The 19,372-nt window shown below is 39.3% G+C and overlaps 1 protein-coding gene across 7 annotated transcripts in view; it reads right to left on the reverse strand.

Moving 5' to 3' along the window:
• RBMS3 (RNA binding motif single stranded interacting protein 3) overlaps window positions 1-19,372 on the reverse strand; it is a 723,251-nt gene that overhangs the window by 87,622 nt on the left and 616,257 nt on the right. For 5 of the 7 annotated variants that reach the window (XM_074151184.1, XM_074151185.1, XM_074151186.1 and 2 more), the window contains one exon: window positions 8,029-8,135. In XM_074151184.1, coding sequence (XP_074007285.1) covers window positions 8,029-8,135 — 107 coding nt within the window. Of the gene's footprint in view, window positions 1-6,680; window positions 6,686-8,024; window positions 8,136-19,372 lie in introns of all 7 variants that reach the window. The other 2 variants (XM_074151189.1, XM_074151187.1) reach the window with 2 other exon arrangements.

A 19,372-nucleotide genomic window follows, 5' to 3' on the forward strand; every position in this document is an offset into this window, starting at 1 on the left:
GCGTGTTACAGTGAGTTGGGAAGACTTCCAGGGATGGCTGAAAGCACTACTAAAAATGACAGCCCACCAGATATCTGTCGGGGATACAGCAGAGTGCAGAAAAGATAGGTTCTTTTCCCCTGTCTCCAACATCTGTTTATTCTGCATAAGAAAACACTGTCATAGTAGCTGAATTTGGATGAAAACCCAACTGCAAGAAAATCTCTGGGGCAAATGGCATGACATTTTTCACTGCAGAAGGAAATCCAAAGCCAAAATGAAAACTAAGAAAACTAACCTGAGAGAACAGGTACAGTCCTGATTCTACATGGCCCTTATAATGAGTAAGAATGGTCCCTTTTAAAATCCTGATTTCAGGGACAGTCAGTCATCATTTTAAATTAGTCTTTGGTATTTGTGCCACTTAGGCACCTTTTCAAAACGTTGCCCACAATGACAGTGTCTTGTGCCATGAAGAGTTAACTCATTGTTCTGTATCTTCTCACTTATTTGCTAGTTGCCTTTTGTCCTTCTACTTTCTCTCTTCAGGTTCAATTCCTTTCTTTGCTAAACTAAGCTTTTGCTGAAAATAAGCATGCAAAATACTGACCAATGTCTAACTTATACACACGCTAAATATAAAGTAAATGTCTGTGCATGGTTTGCATATGAGGGTACTACTGCATATCTAGACGGGCCTCGGAATTGTCTCCCACAGAAAAGAAAAAAATATTTATCTAGGTATAAAATACATCAGCCCTAGACACTAAGAATTATGGAACACAACTAAGTAGTACCTATCTCCGTGGAAGCATAAAAAAGAAATCTATGCCTGAGTTATAAATGGGCCTGGTGCAGATTTACTAATCATTTCTAAATGCCTGCTGCTGGTACAGAAGGGATGACTGGCACCAGGATCAACTACTTCAGCACTTCACTGGCACTGACTTTACAAAAAAATCAGGAAGTCTCTCAAATTACCTGTTGTATATTTTTCTCTCTAAATTACTGTTTACATTAGACAAAATTGTAATGAATAGCAGATAAAAAGAGAAACTTAACAAAAGCAACATTCCCAAACTACTAGGTCATATTTTTTTAAGAAAGAATTAAAAACATGTTTAATTCTTTAGACATTTAACCAACTGATCTTGAAAGAAAACAAAGGAGAAAGGGGGAAAGGAGAAAGAGAGGGAAGAAGAGGAAATGAGGTTAACCTCTTGGCTATTTAGAAACAAAAATGTAACCCAAATTACAGAAGCAAGAAAGCAATCAATAGAAGAATTATTGGTGGCAATTATTAAATATCATTATAGACAACAGACCAAATCCAATCACACGGGGGGGTCACATTGTATGGTGCATGTCACTGTTGTGATATATGTATCAATACTGTAACACTGATACGCTCTTGCAAGAAAGACAACACAAATATTTAAATGGTCTAAATTTTACAGAAACTTGCAAACAAAGCATTAGAGGTTTCAAAGTATTGTGACTGTAAAAAAAATAAATTAATAACTTTCAGCTGACCAGCTACAGAAACGCTACCATTTCTAGAACTGTTCTTTCTAGAAGAATGTAAACTATAATAAACTTTGGGCTGGTGCAAAGCATTTCATTTGTTTTCAGTTTATGTAAGATCCTTCCCTTTCTACAAGATAAATTTCAAATAAACCTCTCTTAAATGCACATATCAAAAGATTTTATATCTGAATAACCAAAAGAAAGTTTCAGTAAATCTGCAATAAAAAATTATGTTGTAAAATTTAAGTTGCAATTTTTAATCCAATCTGATCTCAATTTGTAACTCATCTTGATTCCCCCAATGCATTTTCAGCTAATGAACATTTTTTTGGAGATGTGTCACCCACCTCTAGACTTGTCAATTGCAATTTAGAGGTAAATTAAATCAAATATTTTACAGACAGAATTTGAATATGATTACCCTGTATCACCATATCAACATGATCTTGTCAGGGAAAGTTTCCAAACAGAGTGCTGAATTAAACCAGTGTGACTCAGGAAAAAACAGCCTGAAAAATAATAACTGAACTTTGTGGAGAAATTGTGTCATTTATTAGGTCAGAGTTTCACTGCAAGTATTTCCAACATTTGCAGGTTTCACTGTACATTTATTGCACCTGTATGTTAGATGCCTAATTTGGCAGCCTTTTACAAAGCCATCAGTAATCTAAACTCTTGAGTTCTTAGTCCAGAACTGGTCAGCCATCACAAATACTCAGTCAAATGCCTCAGTAAATCTGCTGAGTATTTCCTGAGGCTTCAAACAAGAGTGAAAGGGTAAGGACTAAAAAGTGCTATTCAAGGTCAGGCACTCTTCCCTGGTTACAACTGGCCAAGTAACAGTCAATTTAACAGCCAACTAAAGTATTTCTATATGGTTATGAAGCAATCTGCAAAAATGTATCAAGGAACAAGATTTTCTATTACATTCTGCAGGATGGCCTGAAAATTTTACCAAAAAAAAAAAAAGTAATTCTCTCTTATAAAATTCCCCAGAAGCTCTTCATAAAAAAGAGCAAAACCTCTGAGAACAGCATGGCCAGAGAGGTAAAACCTGCTCTTCCCCACTAAATCTCCTGCCATTTCCCCCCTGCAGCAGAGTATTGGGCACAGCTGCCTGTCTCTGCTTCGCATACTCAAATTTGAGGCCAGTGACAGAACTGTTAGTACCGTTTCTCTGGGGTCTTTCCTTCCAAGCAATAATCCTCACGCACGCTAAATGTTAATGCTGGTTAAACCTCAGAAGTTTTAGAAATGTCTTTCACATAAGTATTCAAGAATGCAAAGGCTTATTTGAACAATAGCCAAATACATCTTGGTCTAGATACTGCAGGATTTGGCTAGGGTGGAAATACTGAGGCAGCAATCTCTTGGACACTATTTCAATGCTTTTCTTCAGGGAAGAAACCAAGAAAAAGCAGAGGTTCAGGGAATACTTCCAGACCCCATTTGTAATCAGAACTATGACACTTGTCATATATCAATTATTTCTCACTACTCACTGCCTGTTCATTTTTAAAGAAATTAAAGTTGACAGGAATAATTGTAGGAAGGTTACCCAAGTGCTGCTACACAGAGAACAACTGAATGGTACATCATGGTTTGAGTAAGATCGTTAAAGGACAAAGAGTTAGAAAAAAACCATTGCATACAAAATATAAGAGTAATTACACAGAAGGATTTTACATTAGAAATAAGAACATTAACAATGGTGGGGAAGAAATCCAGTAAATGAGTGAACCTAAAAGAGAACATGCATTCTAATATCCAATGTGCATCCAGGTATTAACCAGATGTTAGTAAACAGAGAAAATCTTAGAAAATCAAAGAAAACAGAGCACATTCCTAGCCTGTAATATTCCTGAGTTTGTATCTTTACAACCTTTACACGTCTGTAGATTATACCATGACAACAGCTCTGTAGTTGACTGCGAACAACAATAAGGAATAATGTCTCCCAGCAATGAAAATTAGTTTTTAAACATTGATACTACAAACACACCAACCACACCCTGCCTCTAGGTCACAGGGATATCACTGTGCTTAATATGAGCCACTCCACTAGCAGCAAATGTACTACATATGATATAATAGGCTGATGCCCTGAGGCCACAGGATAATGGTCGCTTGTTGGCTTTAACTTTATATTCTCTTGTTTATTGATTTGAACTGAAGGAAGTATAGAATAGTGGAGATAATAGCTATGATGGTATTTACCATTTAAAAAGGGATTTAGAGGTCTTTAAAATATGGATTGCTGACCTTATTGAAGGTTTATTATTGTCTCCTATATAGACCTTTGTTTTTCAAGCTCACTGCGATGACCTGAGTCTACCGCTTGACATACTCCTTGTGCACTTGTTCCTCAGTAGATCCTTAATGTGACAAACCATAACGGCTCCTAAGAAGACGTCTCCATTTTTTAAGACATACAACATAAGAGTTTGTAATGAACCTTTGGAGACTTCTGCAATCTCTTGTAGGAAATGTGGCTGCCACAGTGACACTTTCAGCCCACAAAGCTAAAAATATTTTGGAGCATTACTGTTGGAACAGTGTACAATAACCACCTTGCTGGAGGGAGAAATTTCTATGCTTTCAAGAGGCCTTTCTGTTTGTTTTAGGAGCTCACCAACCAAGCTAGAGTATATATGTCATAGGCTAACAGTCCGAAAAGTATCAGGTAGCAAAAACAAGTAGTTACAAAAAAGGAGAAACTCTCTAGAAACATATAACTTAGAAATACCAAATAGTTTTCTTGTTTATTTGCTTTGCAAAATTGAAGTAAATACAGCAAAACCCACCAAAAAACCAAACAAAAAACCAACTTGTATTCTAGTGGGTGACAGCTGAGCAATGTACTTTTTTTTTCCTTGAAGTCTAAATCACAAACACGAAGAACAGGTGTTTAGGATGGAAAGACTTGTAAGTCCTTCAGCCTTTGTAGCTATAATCACGCATAAGAGATAGACTCCAGTGATGAAGAAGTGGAGTGTTTATGGGTAAGGGTGAAAGGGAAGGCTAACAAAGGTGATTTTGTGCTGGGAGTCTGCTATAGACCACCCAACCAGGATGAGCAGGTTGATGAGGTATTCTATAAGCGGCTGGCTGCAGTCTCGCAAACGCCAGCCCTTGTTCTAGTTGGGGACTTCAACTTACCAGACATCTGCTGGAAATATAACACAGCAGAGAGCAGGCAGGCTAGGAGGTTCCTCGAGTGTATGGAGGATAACTTCCTGACACAAATGGTAGGTAAGCCTACCAGGGGAGGTGCCTTGCTAGACCTATTGTTCACAAATAAAGAAGGGCTAGTTGGGGACGTGGAGGTCGGAGACAGTCTTGGGCTTAGTGATCATGAAATGGTTAAGTTTTCCATTCATAGTGAGGTAAGGAAGGGGATTAACAAAACCTCCATCTTGGACTTCCGGTGGGCAGACTTTAACCTGTTCAGAACCCTGGTTGGGAGAGTCCCGTGGGAGGTAGTCCTGAGAGACAAAGGAGCCCAGGAAGGCTGGACGCTCTTCAAGAGGGAAATCCTAAAGGCCCAGGAGCAGGCTGTCCCCATGAGGCGCAAAATTAAAGGGCGGGGAAAATGGCCGGCCTGGATGAACAAAGAGCTCTTGATGGGACTTAAGGAAAAAAGGAAGGTTTACCACCTTTGGAAGAGGGGACAGGCAACTCGGGAGGAGTACAGAGATTGTGTTAGGTCATACAGAGAAAAAATCAGGAAGGCAAAAGCCCAGCTAGAACTCAACCTGGCCATTAATATAAGGGACAACAAAAAAAGTTTCTATAAATACATCAACAAAAAGAGAGTGACAGAGAATGTCCATCCCTTACTGGATGCGGGGGGAAACCTTGCAACCAAGGATGAGGAGAAGGCTGAGATACTTAATGCCTTCTTTACCTCTGTCTTTAATAGTCAGACCAGCTACCCCCAGGGAGTTCAGCTTCTTGGGCTGGAAGATAAGAATGGAGAACAGAACAACTCCCCTGTAATCCATGAGGAAGTAGTTAATGATTTGCTTATGCACCTGGACACGCATAAGTCTATGGGGCCGGATGGCATTCACCCAAAGGTTCTCAGGGAGCTGGCAAGAGAGCTCACCAAGCCTCTCTCCATTATTTATCAACAATCCTGGTCAACAGGAGAGGTGCCAGATGACTGGAGGGTGGCAAATGTGACGCCCATCTACAAGAAGGGCCGGAAGGAGGATCCTGGAAACTACAGGCCTGTCAGCCTGACCTCGGTACCGGGAAAGATCATGGAGAGGATCATCCTGAGTGAGCTCTCAAGGCACGTGCAGGGCAGCCAAGGGATCAGGGCCAGCCAGCATGGGTTTATGAGAGGGAGGTCCTGGCTGACCAACTTGATCTCTTTCTATGACCATGTGACCCGCTTTCTCTATGAGGGGAAGGCTGTGGATGTTGTCTACCTGGACTTTGGTAAGGCCTTTGACACCGTCCCTCACGGCATTCTCCTGGAGAAACTGGAGAATCATGGCATAGATAAGTGTACCCTCCGCTGGATAAAAAACTGGCTGGATGGCCGTGCTCAGCGAGTTGTGATTAATGGAGCAAAATCTGGTTGGCGGCCGGTCATCAGTGGTGTCCCTCAGGGCTCAGTTTTGGGGCCAGTCTTGTTCAATATCTTCATTGATGATCTAGATAAGGGGATTGAGTGCACCCTCAGTAAGTTTGCGGATGACACCAAGCTAGGTGGGAGTGTTGATCTGCTGGAGGGTCGGCAGGCTCTACAGAGGGACCTGGACAGGTTGGACCAATGGGCCAAGGCCAATGGGATGAGGTTTAATAAGGCCAAGTGCCGGGTTCTGCATTTCGGTCACAACAACCCCAAGCAACGCTACAGGCTTGGGGAAGAGTGGCTGGAAAGCTGCCCGGCAGAAAAGGACCTGGGAGTGTTAGTGGACAGCCGGCTTAACATGAGCCAGCAGTGTGCCCAGGCGGCCAAGAAGGCCAACGGCATCCTGGCCTGTATCAGGAATAGCGTGGCCAGCAGGAGCAGGGAAGTCATCGTGCCTCTGTACTCGGCACTGGTGAGGCCTCATCTCGAGTACTGTGTTCAGTTTTGGGCCCCTCACTACAGGAAAGACATTGAAGTGCTGGAGCGTGTCCAGAGGAGAGCCACCAAGCTGGTGAGGGGTCTGGAGAACAAGTCCTATGAGGAGAGGCTGAGGGAACTGGGCATGTTTAGTTTGGAGAAGAGGAGGCTGAGGGGAGACCTCATTGCCCTCTACAACTACCTGAAAGGAAACTGTAGAGAGGCGGGGGTTGGCCTCTTCTCCCAAGGGAATAATGACAGGACCAGAGGAAATGGTATGAAGCTGCGGCAAGGGAGGTTTAGATTAGATATTAGGAAGAATTACTTTACTGAGAGAGTGGTCAAGCACTGGAACGGCCTGCCCAGGGAGGTGGTGGAGTCACCATCCCTGGAGGTATTTAAGAAACGTGTAGACGTGGCTCTTCAGGGCATGCTCTAGTGCCCGGGATTGTTGGTTTGTGGTGGGGTGTTGTGTGTGGGGTTTAGTTGATGGATGCTGCTTTTTTTTTTTTTTTTTTTTTTTTTTTTGGGGGGGGGTTGTTGTTTGTTTGGTTTTGTGTTGTGGTTTTTTTGTTTGTTTGTGTGTTTTTGTTTTTTTTTTTTTTTTTAATGTGGTTGGACTCGATGATCTCAAAGGTCCCTTCCAACCACTAAGATTCTGTGATTCTGTGATTCTGTGAAGAAGGTACGATGACCAGATCTACCTCATTTATTCAAGTGTCTTTATCCTATGATAACATTCAAGAAGAGTAAAAAAACTCTTGAAGAGTTAAATAAATTCCTTTCTTACTTCACCCACGTTTAGAGCCACTTCATGTACAAGCACATAGAAAGGAAACTCCAGTCAGTAACAGACTGTCTGCAGCAGAGCAGAAAGCAACCGTTAGATTATTTTTTTTAAAAGAACTTTGTACACATGATGGAACTGAGGCTACTGTAAACTGTTTTGTCTTGGACAGAAGAAAGAGCCCAGCACAGATAAGCTTGTGGAAAACTTTTACATAGACCATACATTTGGATGTGCAAGCGCATCTTTCTCGTAGTAACAACCCTTCTATTCCCTGATGATGTTTTATCAGCAGGAACTATACAGAGGAAATAACATTGTTGAGTTGCTTAAGTGTAAACTGATTTGGGGTTTATAGAAGATATGCCATGGGGGCTGATAGCACACCAGTAAGAGAATACTGGGCTCAGGCCCGGCTGCAGACAGAGTGCTTGTGGTGGCGCAAGGCCGCGCAGTGTTCCACACCAAGCTCTGAAATTCTGTTTTCCTGTAACTTTACACTCCTCACATTATTATAAGCCTCCCTCTCCCCCCTGCTTATATACCTTTTTCTGTGTGAAAGTATTGTACTTTGTGTGCAATCTGATTTCTTCATAGCCCTGAAAGGCAGACCTCCAGGTCTGCAGCTGACTTCTGCCAAACCCCAGGAAAATAATTGCCGCGTGGCACTTACCTCTCCTTCTCTGGGCCACGGCCTTCCATTCTGTGTGTATTTGCTTTGATTCTGGCGCTTCTTTTGCCCTCCATCAGCAAATTTGCACAGCAAAGGCTCAGTGGGGGCTGTGAAAGACAAGAAACCCAGTCTATATTAGCATCCCCCCCAAAGAAAGTGATTATACCAGCAACAGTAGTGCTTTGTAATACTGATCTTTTGAAGTAAAATCTTGCCTTCTGCAGATATTTTTTGCCTCTTTTAGCCTTGACTCCACTGGCAGCTGTTCTTACTAACTAAGCTTCAAAAAATATATACTGGCAGCCCTTAAAAGAATTTAGCAAATATTGTTGAAAAAATAATCAGCCTACGCAGAATGTTAAGTTGCTGTAGTGGAATAGTAGTCAGGCATTAGTTCCAGCTAAGTTAGACACGTATTCATGACCAGCATTACTGCAAGGATAAACACTGCTTTACTAAAGCAGCTTTCTGTTTTTATTGTAAAAAACTTTGCAAGAATCTGTTTAAGGAATAAGTGTTCTCACTATTTTTGTGTTTCTCGGCACCCACTCCTTTAAAAATCTGAATAAACAGAATAGAGACTTTTGCCAAGCACAGTCCAATTAGCTTTCTTTTCCTCTTAACTCCTCTTTTAAGCAAGTTGGCAGCTGAGAAAACCCTTTTCCTCTCCAACTGAGATCTGGTGCATGTGAATACAATAGTCAGGGGGGCCAGAGCCCCAGGAAGAAAGGATATTCAGAGAGCTGCACGCCCCAAAAGGCAGCTCGCAATGGGGCCCCCTAGTGAAGAAATTACCACACATCAAATGGGTACAACAGGAAGGGAACTTTGTGTCTTGGGATCTTTTCCCATCTACCCAGCTTTTAAAAGCCTCCTAAAATATTTTTCAGCCAAAACTGTAATTAACTTGCTGGTGGGATCTTGCCTTTGCTGCCTCCTTTTTAAAAGAGGGGACAAGTTCTTCTCACTTCATTAGGTGTATGTCAAGACTGTCCTTTATTGCCTACATCAGCAGGTAAATAATCCAATACTGGCATGGTTGAAAGAAATCAAAAAAAGATGTGTCACATCTGAATTTTTTCAAGAATTTTTTGGTTCCCAAGCATGAAAAGTAGAGGGTCTAGTTACTTAACCAAGGGTTTTAATGGAAAAAGGCAAGAAACCTATTGTTTTTTTCTCCTCATTTCCTCTTTCTGGGAAGCTAGAAAAGCTAAAAGAATAAAAGTGCAGTGACATGAAGGAAATGTTGCAGTAAGGAGGTTAGTCAGGTTGCTGACTTATTTATTTGTAATAAAAATCGTGATTTGGTTAAAGGATGATCTAAGTTCATATAATATTAAAACAAGCTCACCTCCCCCTACCTCTTAGTTACAGCCAGCTCAAAATGTGTCAGAAAGCATAGATTAAAACTGTGGCCACTTCAAGACTGCAACCAAGGAGCAATGCACATAGAGAATCTTACATCAAAAACACAATTTCTCATTGGGACAGCGTCACTTTGGCTACTTCTGAAGCTTTAACAGCTTTGTTTTTTCATTACCATTTTACCAGGCTAGTAATTTCCAAGGTCACTAGAAACTGAACTGCAGGGAACAATCTATTATTGGCAGAAAGCTCGACTGTGTGACCCCAGAGGTCCTTCCCCACCTCTGACTTCGATTATTGTATCAGATTTTGGTAGAAGCAATGCTCAGCCAACCATTTTAAATTTAAAATAATGAAAGTTTAAAAGCATCCAGGTGGCTGTGGAGATTCTTTCTGCAGAGAGATTTTACAGGGCTGATTGCCCTGCTCTTTCACCAGTTTTACTCCACAGCGCGATGCTGCATGATTTCAGAGCGTTTACTTATAATTCACTTTGATGTGACTGTGAGGGAGGAGCAGGTGCTAAGCCAGCATTAGCAAAGACCTATTAAACATCACATCTGAAGCTTCAAAAGGTTTTTCTTTTAAGCAGTGAACAACTATCAAGCAACATACGATACCATTAGGAGGAGCATGCAAGGAAAATTTGCACGTTGGATATTTACACATGTAATGATCATGTGCTAACGTACACATGTGGTATTAGCCTATATACTATGATGTGGTTGAGCAAGCTAGGAAGTCGTATGGTTTACTACATATCCTCTCTAAACACTAGCCAACCACAAGCAGGAAGCTGTTGCTTTTCTGGACTTCCCAATATCCAGCATTACCATCTGACAAACTCTTACTTGTTAACTTGGGGCTTCCTAAAGTTGAGTGAGATTGAACAGAACTGCCAAACAACTTTAACCCCTTTACCATCTAGAAAAAAGCGAAAAACTTTGTACAGACTTTTCAGGAGGCAGGGAAGAAGATGCAAAAGGAAACGGTACCATGCCCTTCACAGGCAAGTTTCTGCCGGGGAGCGATATATTCTTCTACAGCAATGTTAGGGAAATTCTGGGGGAAAAGTAGATCTCTATTGATCAACTTTACCGGAAGCAAAAAGATCAAAAGAAAATGTTCTGGCAGGAAGACAGAGTCCAGATGAGATGGTTTGGGGTTGTTTGTTTGTTTGTTGTTGTTTTTTTCTTGTTTTTTTGTTTTTTTTTTTTTAAACACAGGCACATAGCATATTAAATCCAGCAAGACAGAAAATTATCTTATTAGCTCTGAAGTGGTGTAGGTCTTAATGGTTTACACCTGGAAACAACTATGGTAACCAACCTCAAAATATAAAGAAATCAAATTAATAATCTTTCTTCTTTCAGGACATAAGGTAGAGTGTAACAGAGTCTTAGGAGTCCAAATATGTTGGTCTAAGTAAACAGAAAAATTGCTGGTTTACTTCATCCCTCTTGAAATCCCTTGTAAGAAAGGTTCTCTAGGCTTTGCAAGATCAGATGCACGTGAATATTTGACATTAGTACCATCATTCTTACTAATCAAATACATAACAGAATATACCAGAAAAAGCATGTCATATTCCATTATATCAGCAAAACTGTTTATAAGTAGAATTCTTTTTAATGGTTTCATGAAATGCCAGAAGTGCTTTAAAAATAATTAATTTACTTCTGACAAGAAAAAAAATCACAATTAGGTACTATGGCTATCAATTCAAAATCAAAAAGAAAATATTTAGGAAATATTCAAACAATACCAAAATTACATAAATAATATCAAAGGACTGGTAGCAGTCCTCACAGCAGAAGTGGGATGTTTTACCCCCAAATACTGCAGAAAGGGAAAAAGGAAAAAGGGGAATCTTTTAAACTTTTTCTACTTTTGCTCTCTTCCATACCAGACAGGTATTCTTCGATTTATGGACTGAATTCTTGCTTTTCTCCTTTTCCTCTGTATGAACACACTGACTGAAAATAAATGCCTGTGTCCCTGCCTCTTCTCTCACCTTTTGTACTGCTGACTTAATAGAAAATGTAATTTGGATATCTGTACATGTTCACATTTTGAACTGATAAGCACATCTTTTTGTATGGTTCTTGACATCCTCAAAGTTTTGAGCATGTGTGGTATTTTGAAGCATATCTGGAAAATCTACTGTTGGTTTTTTCCTGTCAGAAAAGTGAGAATTGATTCACTTGAGACAAATTTCAGGTTATTCCATCCTGATAAACTCTTCAAGACAGAAGGCACTGCTCTTTCTTTGACTTCTACCTGACAGTAACAAATAGAAATATCAAGAATAAATAACAGTTTTAACCTGAACAATGTTCATTAAGCCATAACCCATTTTTCAAGGAGAAGATTTAAATGCTTGCTGTAGTCTCCATCCAAACCCTACTCTAGTTAATAAGACATAAATAGCCCTGAACTTGGCTTTCAGTCCCGAGAAGGAAGGGGGATCAAATTGATAGTGCTTCTAAACATCATTTGCCAAGATATTCAGAGCTGCTTTAGGAGAGGGCAGTAGTTGCTAGTGTTCAAATTCTGTTCCCATGAAAGTCAATGGCTAAAGCCCTATCTCTCTTCAATCAGGCCCTGAATTTACTCTAAGAGTTCAGTGGAGGTGAAAGAAAGAGACTGGGTTTATGTCAATCAAGCCTGTCGATATTGTTGGAGTTCCCTTAGGAGATCAGCTTCTCATGCTCCGCTACTTCAGATGGACAGACCGTGCAGACAGACATTACTGAACTGCCAAAAGGCTGCTATATCACCAAAAGCAACACTGGTATTTAAAATAGGACAAAACCTTTAGATGGAGGGAGATGGGGATAACAGTGCACAGTTCTCGAATCTGCCAGCCTCTTAGAAATGTTCCATCTCTGGAAAGCAACTTCAATTAAATTGGAGAATTCAAGAAAAAAGGCAAACTTTTGAATAGATAATTTCCTCATTCTTTCATTCATCGGAAGGCAGATACACTTGAGCTTCTACATATGCAAAAATGTATATATTCATGAGCATGTGCTTCAGAAAGGAAGATGAAAGCTGTCATTTGCATTCAGTGAATATTTTTCATTATTTCAGGTGTTCTCAAACTTCTTCTATGTTAAGAGTTATGGAGAAAAGCTTGTCCTCCAAACTTCCGATTCATAGTCATATAGCATCATCTGTCCAGCAATGGCAAGAATTATGTATATAAAAAAGTAATAACAAGAACATATTAATGTATTTTAACTGCTTTCACTATGAATTCACTATTCACTGAAAATATTCACTATTTTTGAAGACAGAATATTTTTCAGCATGTCAGGAAGAGTTTAATCTCTTCTTCTCATCTTGTGCAAAAATGACAGTAACATTTCCAGAAGACAGCCTAGCAACAAGTACACTGTGAACATTCATGTGGGTCTTTAAATACCTTCATTTTGTTAATGTGAAGAAAAATTATGAGACAATCATTGCTACATCAATGAATAGTCAGTGAACAGTCAATGATCTTTTTTGAAGTATGTTTTTACGAGAAAGTTGGATTAATTTATTTTTCAGCCTTGGCAAATCCTCCTCTGCCATAAAAACCAGAGCAGAGCAATAATTGAGTTCACAATTACACCAAGCATCCAAATTGATCAAGCTTTGATAACTACTTTTCTTCTCAAATCCCATACAAATTTTAAGTATTTTGATAACATTTGCATATATGAATATCTGATTGAAACATCCATGCAAGAACCAATCCCTTTGTCTGCCACAGATCAATCATTTTTAAACTTTAAGAAAAACTTCATCCTACAGTAACATCAAAGCCACTTTGTAAGCAGACTTGTTTACTCATACAGTATTTCAGAGGGAGACATGAGACACACACAAAAGATCCTATAGAAGCAAGGCAGGCAGAGCAAGTTAAAGTTCTGATTGTATTCCTGGTCTCACACAGATGTACCCAGCAGGACTATGGTCTTTACAGAACCTGCAGAGTTTCTTTGCAAAATGAATTTTGCTGCTGTAAGCTTTAAAATTGTAAAAGTCTCAGGACCCCATCAACAGAGCAACTCTCTGCTCTAGTGAGTCCTCTGGCTCCTAGGAAAGTTCTGTCAAGCAGTACTTACTCATTCCAAAGTCATAAATAAACAAAACTTAAACTTCAAGGAAGATTAGAAAACACAACCATAGCTATACTGCTCTTGCAAAATGAAGATGAAGAATTACAAAAGATGGTACGTGACACAGAAGGACAAAAGAACACACATGGAAGAAGTGTTAGCTGAGTAAGGAAACTGCAAGTAATGAAGCAAACAAACACACCATCCTATCCCACATGGAGCGCTTGACTTGTGGAAGAACAGAGTTGATAATTCTGTGGAGTAATAGATTTTGTCCCAGGAGTCCACAATACTTGATGTGATGCCAGAGGACTGACCCTAACATATATCCACAGAAGTACAACGAAAGCACACTATTACATGTTCAAATGATTCCTTGCTGCTCAGTGTTTTTGCAAGAGCCAGTGCTTTTACACAGGTGAAGCAATATACAGCATATTTGTCCAGTAGGTTTACAGTTAAATTCAACTGCATGATATTCAGTGGACTTGTACAGCTGATTATGAAACCAATACAACGAGTTAACACTGCATTTTAGTTTCTACAACATACCACTTTCACAATATAATTATAGAAATTGGGGAAAAAGCTTTACATAACAGAAAAGTACCCCAAAGCAACAATTAAAAAGCAAACATCTGTTTGGCTAGCAAGGAAAAAAAAAAGCGATTTACTTTTGATAAACTGCATTGTAGCTTAAGTAATTATCTCTAGTTCACCTCTTTGTCTTAGGAAATGGGAAGCAATCCTTTCATCTTTTTGTATAATTATTTCTAAAGAGCAAGAATTTATTAGAAAAGGAAGATAAATCCCAGAGGAGAAATAGTGTGTCAAGCATAAAGTTAATGTTTCTATTCTGTGAAACAGAAATTACGTAGAGCAGGTAGAAGAGCTAACCATATACACACAGTGGAGAAACTGCATGCCAACTGTGAAGCGTGGTCCAGATTTTGTTGCAATTGATGCAAACACTCCAGTTATGACACTAAAAAGTTATACTTAATCATATTGTTGCAGAAGCCCCCATAAAGATTTGTTAGAGTGGATCAGAAGCTAAAGTGTCTTATCTATGAGAAACCGCAACATCCCTTTTACAGAGTCTTTTTGTTTAAAAAAACTATTTTTGTTTTCAAATTTCCAGTAGAAGAGCAGATTGAGAGGGCCTGATTGAGGCCTACTAAAAAGCTCCATTCAAATGTTGCTGATAAGGAGAAACTGTTAGATTGCAACACATTATTTTATGGAGATAATATATAGAAACAGATGCTTCAATATGGTATTGAAGCTTAAATAAAATCAATCAAAATATCAAAGCTGAAATGCAGTATTAAGGCAGTGCTGAAATGCTGTAATATGATGTCATATTTTTATTTTAACAGACTCCATTTCTCAACCAACTCTCGTGCTGCTCTCTGCTGGAGAGGATGAATGGAGGAGGAGCAAATCCAGAACAGAATTAAGGAATTCATTAATTAACTTTATTAACTAATAACTAATTAAATAATACACTGCACTTTAATGTTGGATTCTGCCTTTATTTTATATGAAAGGCCTGAATTAGAGCCCACAGAAGTTAGAGAGAGATTCTCAGTGAATCCAAAGCCACGCTACTGAAGCCTAATTTAAACTTGAGGTAACTGCAAGCAAGAGCAGAGTTGGGCCCCTGAGTTCTCCCAGAGAGCAGCTTCCTCAAACTTGATGATACAGTGACGTCCTGCCCCTTTGGAGGTCCCCAGTGTAAAGCTGAAAAATATCAGCTGTATTTCGTCCTTTGGGCCCAGTGCTATGACAGCTCTTCACAACCCTAAAGTACGGGATGGAAAGGAAGTGGGGTACTTGAAGAGTGATTTGTTTTGCAGTTTTTAAATTTCTCCAAGAGTCTCTACAGCAAAAGAGGAGGCCTTTTTATCAAACAATATGCAATTAAACCAACTACGTATATGCATCAATTTGCAGAAATCATTTCATGCACCATTGCTTAGACCTGTGACTTTTGGACAGGACTCATAACCAGTGAAAATTTGGCGCACATTGTTTTAATGTGCCAATTCTAATTACAAAACATAGAATTTGGCTGGGTTAATACCTCCTGCAAAAACCACTTTGACAGACTCCCTTGGATTCCTGCCTCGCTGGAAGAGCCATGTACTAAAAAATTGAGACAGTATCATATTTTGCAGAGGAGTATTGGTTACTAGTTATTCAAAGCACTTCACTTATTATCTGTGAGATAGATAATAAATAAATATTGAAACAAGTAGATATAAAATGGTTCTTTTTGTTGTTAAATAAGCAAAGCCCCACACTTGCTCAATCGGCGCCGCTAAAAAGTGAATGCTTAAGAAACCAACCCAGCTTTCCATGTTTGAAGAATTTTTGTATGCAACTTAAGTGCCACAGCTCCCCTGTATTTCTCTTATGCCAGAGTAACTAAGCAAGAAGAAAAAAGAGCCTACATAGCCTTTCTGAAAACTATGCAAGTAATTAGTAGAATAAAGATATGATAATGCAATGGTCCCCTATCAAGAGTTTCTCCGTGTTGACAATAGCTGACAAGTGTGAACAGTTTTCAAAGAACAACAAAAAATATATTTTTTATGCTTTTGTATAGGTTTTGCAAATGCTAATTACTATCTGGGATTCCAACTTTTACGATTTAAGAAAAAAAAAAAAAAAGGGTTGGTTTTACCATTTTTATGCCACTGGCTGCTTGTACAATTGTACAATTACTGCTGCAGAGGCTTAGTAGACCACACGTTTGAGCAGGAGTTGACTCCTCCAAGTGAAATGAAAAAAATCCCAAACTTAAAAAAATATTCCTGAAAGTATTTTAAAACATTTACTGTATTTTATTGTGAATTCCTAGACCATGACTTGCCACGCAGGCACACGCTTCTGCCATATGTGACAAGGAAGCTGAAGAGATCAGTGAATAGCATCCAACCCAAGATCCGAAGATCCAGTGAAGTCGATGAGAGCACTTTTAATACCTTTTTTAGCACAGGCCACTAGCCTACAGCTTGAACCGGAAGCAAATACGACAGCAGTTACACTGGAGTATCTCTTTGTTTTCTTTCCCAGCATTTTTTTTTTCAGTGCTAGCACTCAAAAATTACAGGCGCTAGTGTTTTACTGGAGCTTTGAACTTATAGCTGCAATCCCTTCATATTAATAACAACACGCAAAGAAAGTCAAGACAACCCCAAACCTGTCACCAGGAACTAGTTTGCAGCAAAAAAATAGAGTGAGGTTCTGCTGTCTCACAGGGCTGCCTCTCATCCCAGAGAAGCATTAAAGCTGAAAATTCAGATGTTGCAGCAGTGAACTAGAGGACAGGTCATGTTTTTAAACAGAGGACTGTATCATGTTTTTAAACAAGTAGCACCCTGACTTTAATGCATTTACTTCATATTGGGGTACTACTTAAATGGTGCTGTACCAACATACCACAACTGAGTGTGTGGTCCGAGTCTGCAGGTTAAACATTTTCAACTGAAAAAACCTCATCCTCTAAATGTGAACCCAAACCCACTCTTTAAATCCCCTCTGAGACTGCCCTATGAGCTTTTAGGAAGACTGTACTTCACATACCTTTTTGCCCTCTCCCATAATCTCACAAGTTATTTTGTTTGGATGAAAATGGAGATCTTGTATTTCTTACTGTTCAATTATTAAGGAACAGCAACAGAGTCAGCTTTATCTGAAAGGCTCAGCAATTTTTAAATGATCTCATGTACCGTAATTTATAATGGAAAATCAGGTGCAAATAGTGTGAGATGCTTTCTAGTTCCCCTCTAATGGAAATAAAATGAATCCCTGGTAATGGGTGACCCTACTTGCTTCTGTGGTCACCCATTTTACTTTTTAGTGTTCTCTTTAGCAGTCTCAGGAGAAAAGAGCAAATGCAAAGCTTTTATCTGAAGCTGCTTCTCAAAACAATAGCTCTGCACTTCTGCTATAAAATCTATTTTTACTATTCTCATAAACTAATGTTATTGATCACAGAGACTTTGCTATTATCCCACTAAGAAAAACTTACTTGCACTGACAGTCCAGAGACAAAATGATTGGAATTTATGCAGTACAAAGAATTAATTCTGGCTCTGCTAATACAAGGTTACTTCCTGTAGCTGTTTAAGTATTTCTTTATTATTTAGTATTGAATGTATGTATTTTAAATTAAATTTTATTAGATTATTTATTATTTTTTCTTTAGTATATACTTAGATAAACCAGACTACTAACACCTTATCATTCCTTGTCTGTGTGACACTGCTAGAACTAACACTATGGAGAAAAGAAAATTCTTTTCAAACATATGTTTTCAATATAAACAAGTAAACCTGGCCAAATGTCTTATATCAATACAATTTCTTTCCACCAGCATAATGATAATTGCTGTGCACAGACATTTATTTTTGACTAATTAAGGTTGAGTCTTGGCATTCGCTGCTCACACTCCAACATATGTATACCATTAATGTCCAGAAGAGCTTATGCAACACAGTGTTAAAATGCACGAGGAAGAAATGTTTCAGTTCTGACCATTAGCTTATTTAATTCAGACATAGATGTTTATATACCACATTTTGTTTACCAGTTGTGGGGAAAGACACATCTGTTGTGTCTTTGTGAATGGTCACTGCAATAAAAAAGTGGCCTTATATATAATGCTAACATTATTTGCAGCTCTACTCATAGCCTGTTAAAAAGTAGCAATAGAAAAGTGTTACAATAGGAACAAAGATTTGGTTCTGGTAAAGATGCCCCATGCATGGTGAAATCAGTAACATGACCTTCTTGCTGAAACAGCATATTCCTAGAGGCACTGATTAGTGTGGATGCATGAAATATTCCTGTGTAAATGAAAAAATAAGCCCAGTTTTTAGCCACCTATCAATCTGTTCAACAGTTTAAAAATATTCAGAAATATTCAGATTTTTTTTTCTCAGACTGCCTAATGAAAATCTTTTATTTAAATCAGTTCTAATTAAGACACATTCCAACAATGACTACTGGGTGCACCAGCAAAAACTCTAATCACTTATAATCTAAAACATAGCTGAGCAATATAATTTTGCCACTACTGTGAGAAAGAAGGAAAAGCTGAAGGGAAAATTCTTTTTATTGTTACTGCTGTTCTTTCATTTTATTCTTCTGCATTCACTGAAGACATAATGTGCATGCCCTAAAATGAAGGAGTTTGCTAGAAGCTAACACACAGCGTCGGCGGCTTCCTCACTTAAATGCAGGAGTACCTTTAAAAAGTGGATTTGACCCTGACTCTGTCAGAACGGTGGCCAGGTATAGGTCACACAGCATTTACAAGACGGTGACTGACTGATTCTTAAAGGCAGGAGTTCATTTCACTGTGGCAGAGAATATCCAAATCACGCTAAACACCTCAGACAGGATAATTACTGCGTACCACAAAACCTCACTGCGTTCTCTACCATCTTCTCCTGTAAACAGGCCCAAAAGAAGGGAGGGAGGGAGGGAGTACTTTGGAAACAACATATAAATAAGGACACTGATACCCCTTCCCTTTTTCTCCCCAAGCATAAGGGGCAAGCACAGCTCAGAACTTGGACTGCCAACTGTGTAGCACCACAGGACGCACCAAAACCCCCCGCAGCTTCCATTTGGTGCATCAGCTGCTCCTCACAGCAACTTCCAAGCCCGAGTCTGCAAAGTGGGCTTTCCTGGGTGCTATTGAACTGAACGTCACTCCTTCCTGCAGGTAGGAAGCAAATGTGGCACTGGAATGTATGTGCTGGAAAAGGAAGGAAGGGACTTGGAAAAAAATTGCTCAGTGACTCCATTTCCTTGAAGGGCAAGAAGATAACAAGCCCTTGAAGCATCCCACCACC

The sequence above is a fragment of the Numenius arquata genome, chromosome 7 (assembly GCF_964106895.1).
Source record: "Numenius arquata chromosome 7, bNumArq3.hap1.1, whole genome shotgun sequence".
Taxonomy (NCBI): Eukaryota; Metazoa; Chordata; class Aves; order Charadriiformes; family Scolopacidae; genus Numenius; species Numenius arquata.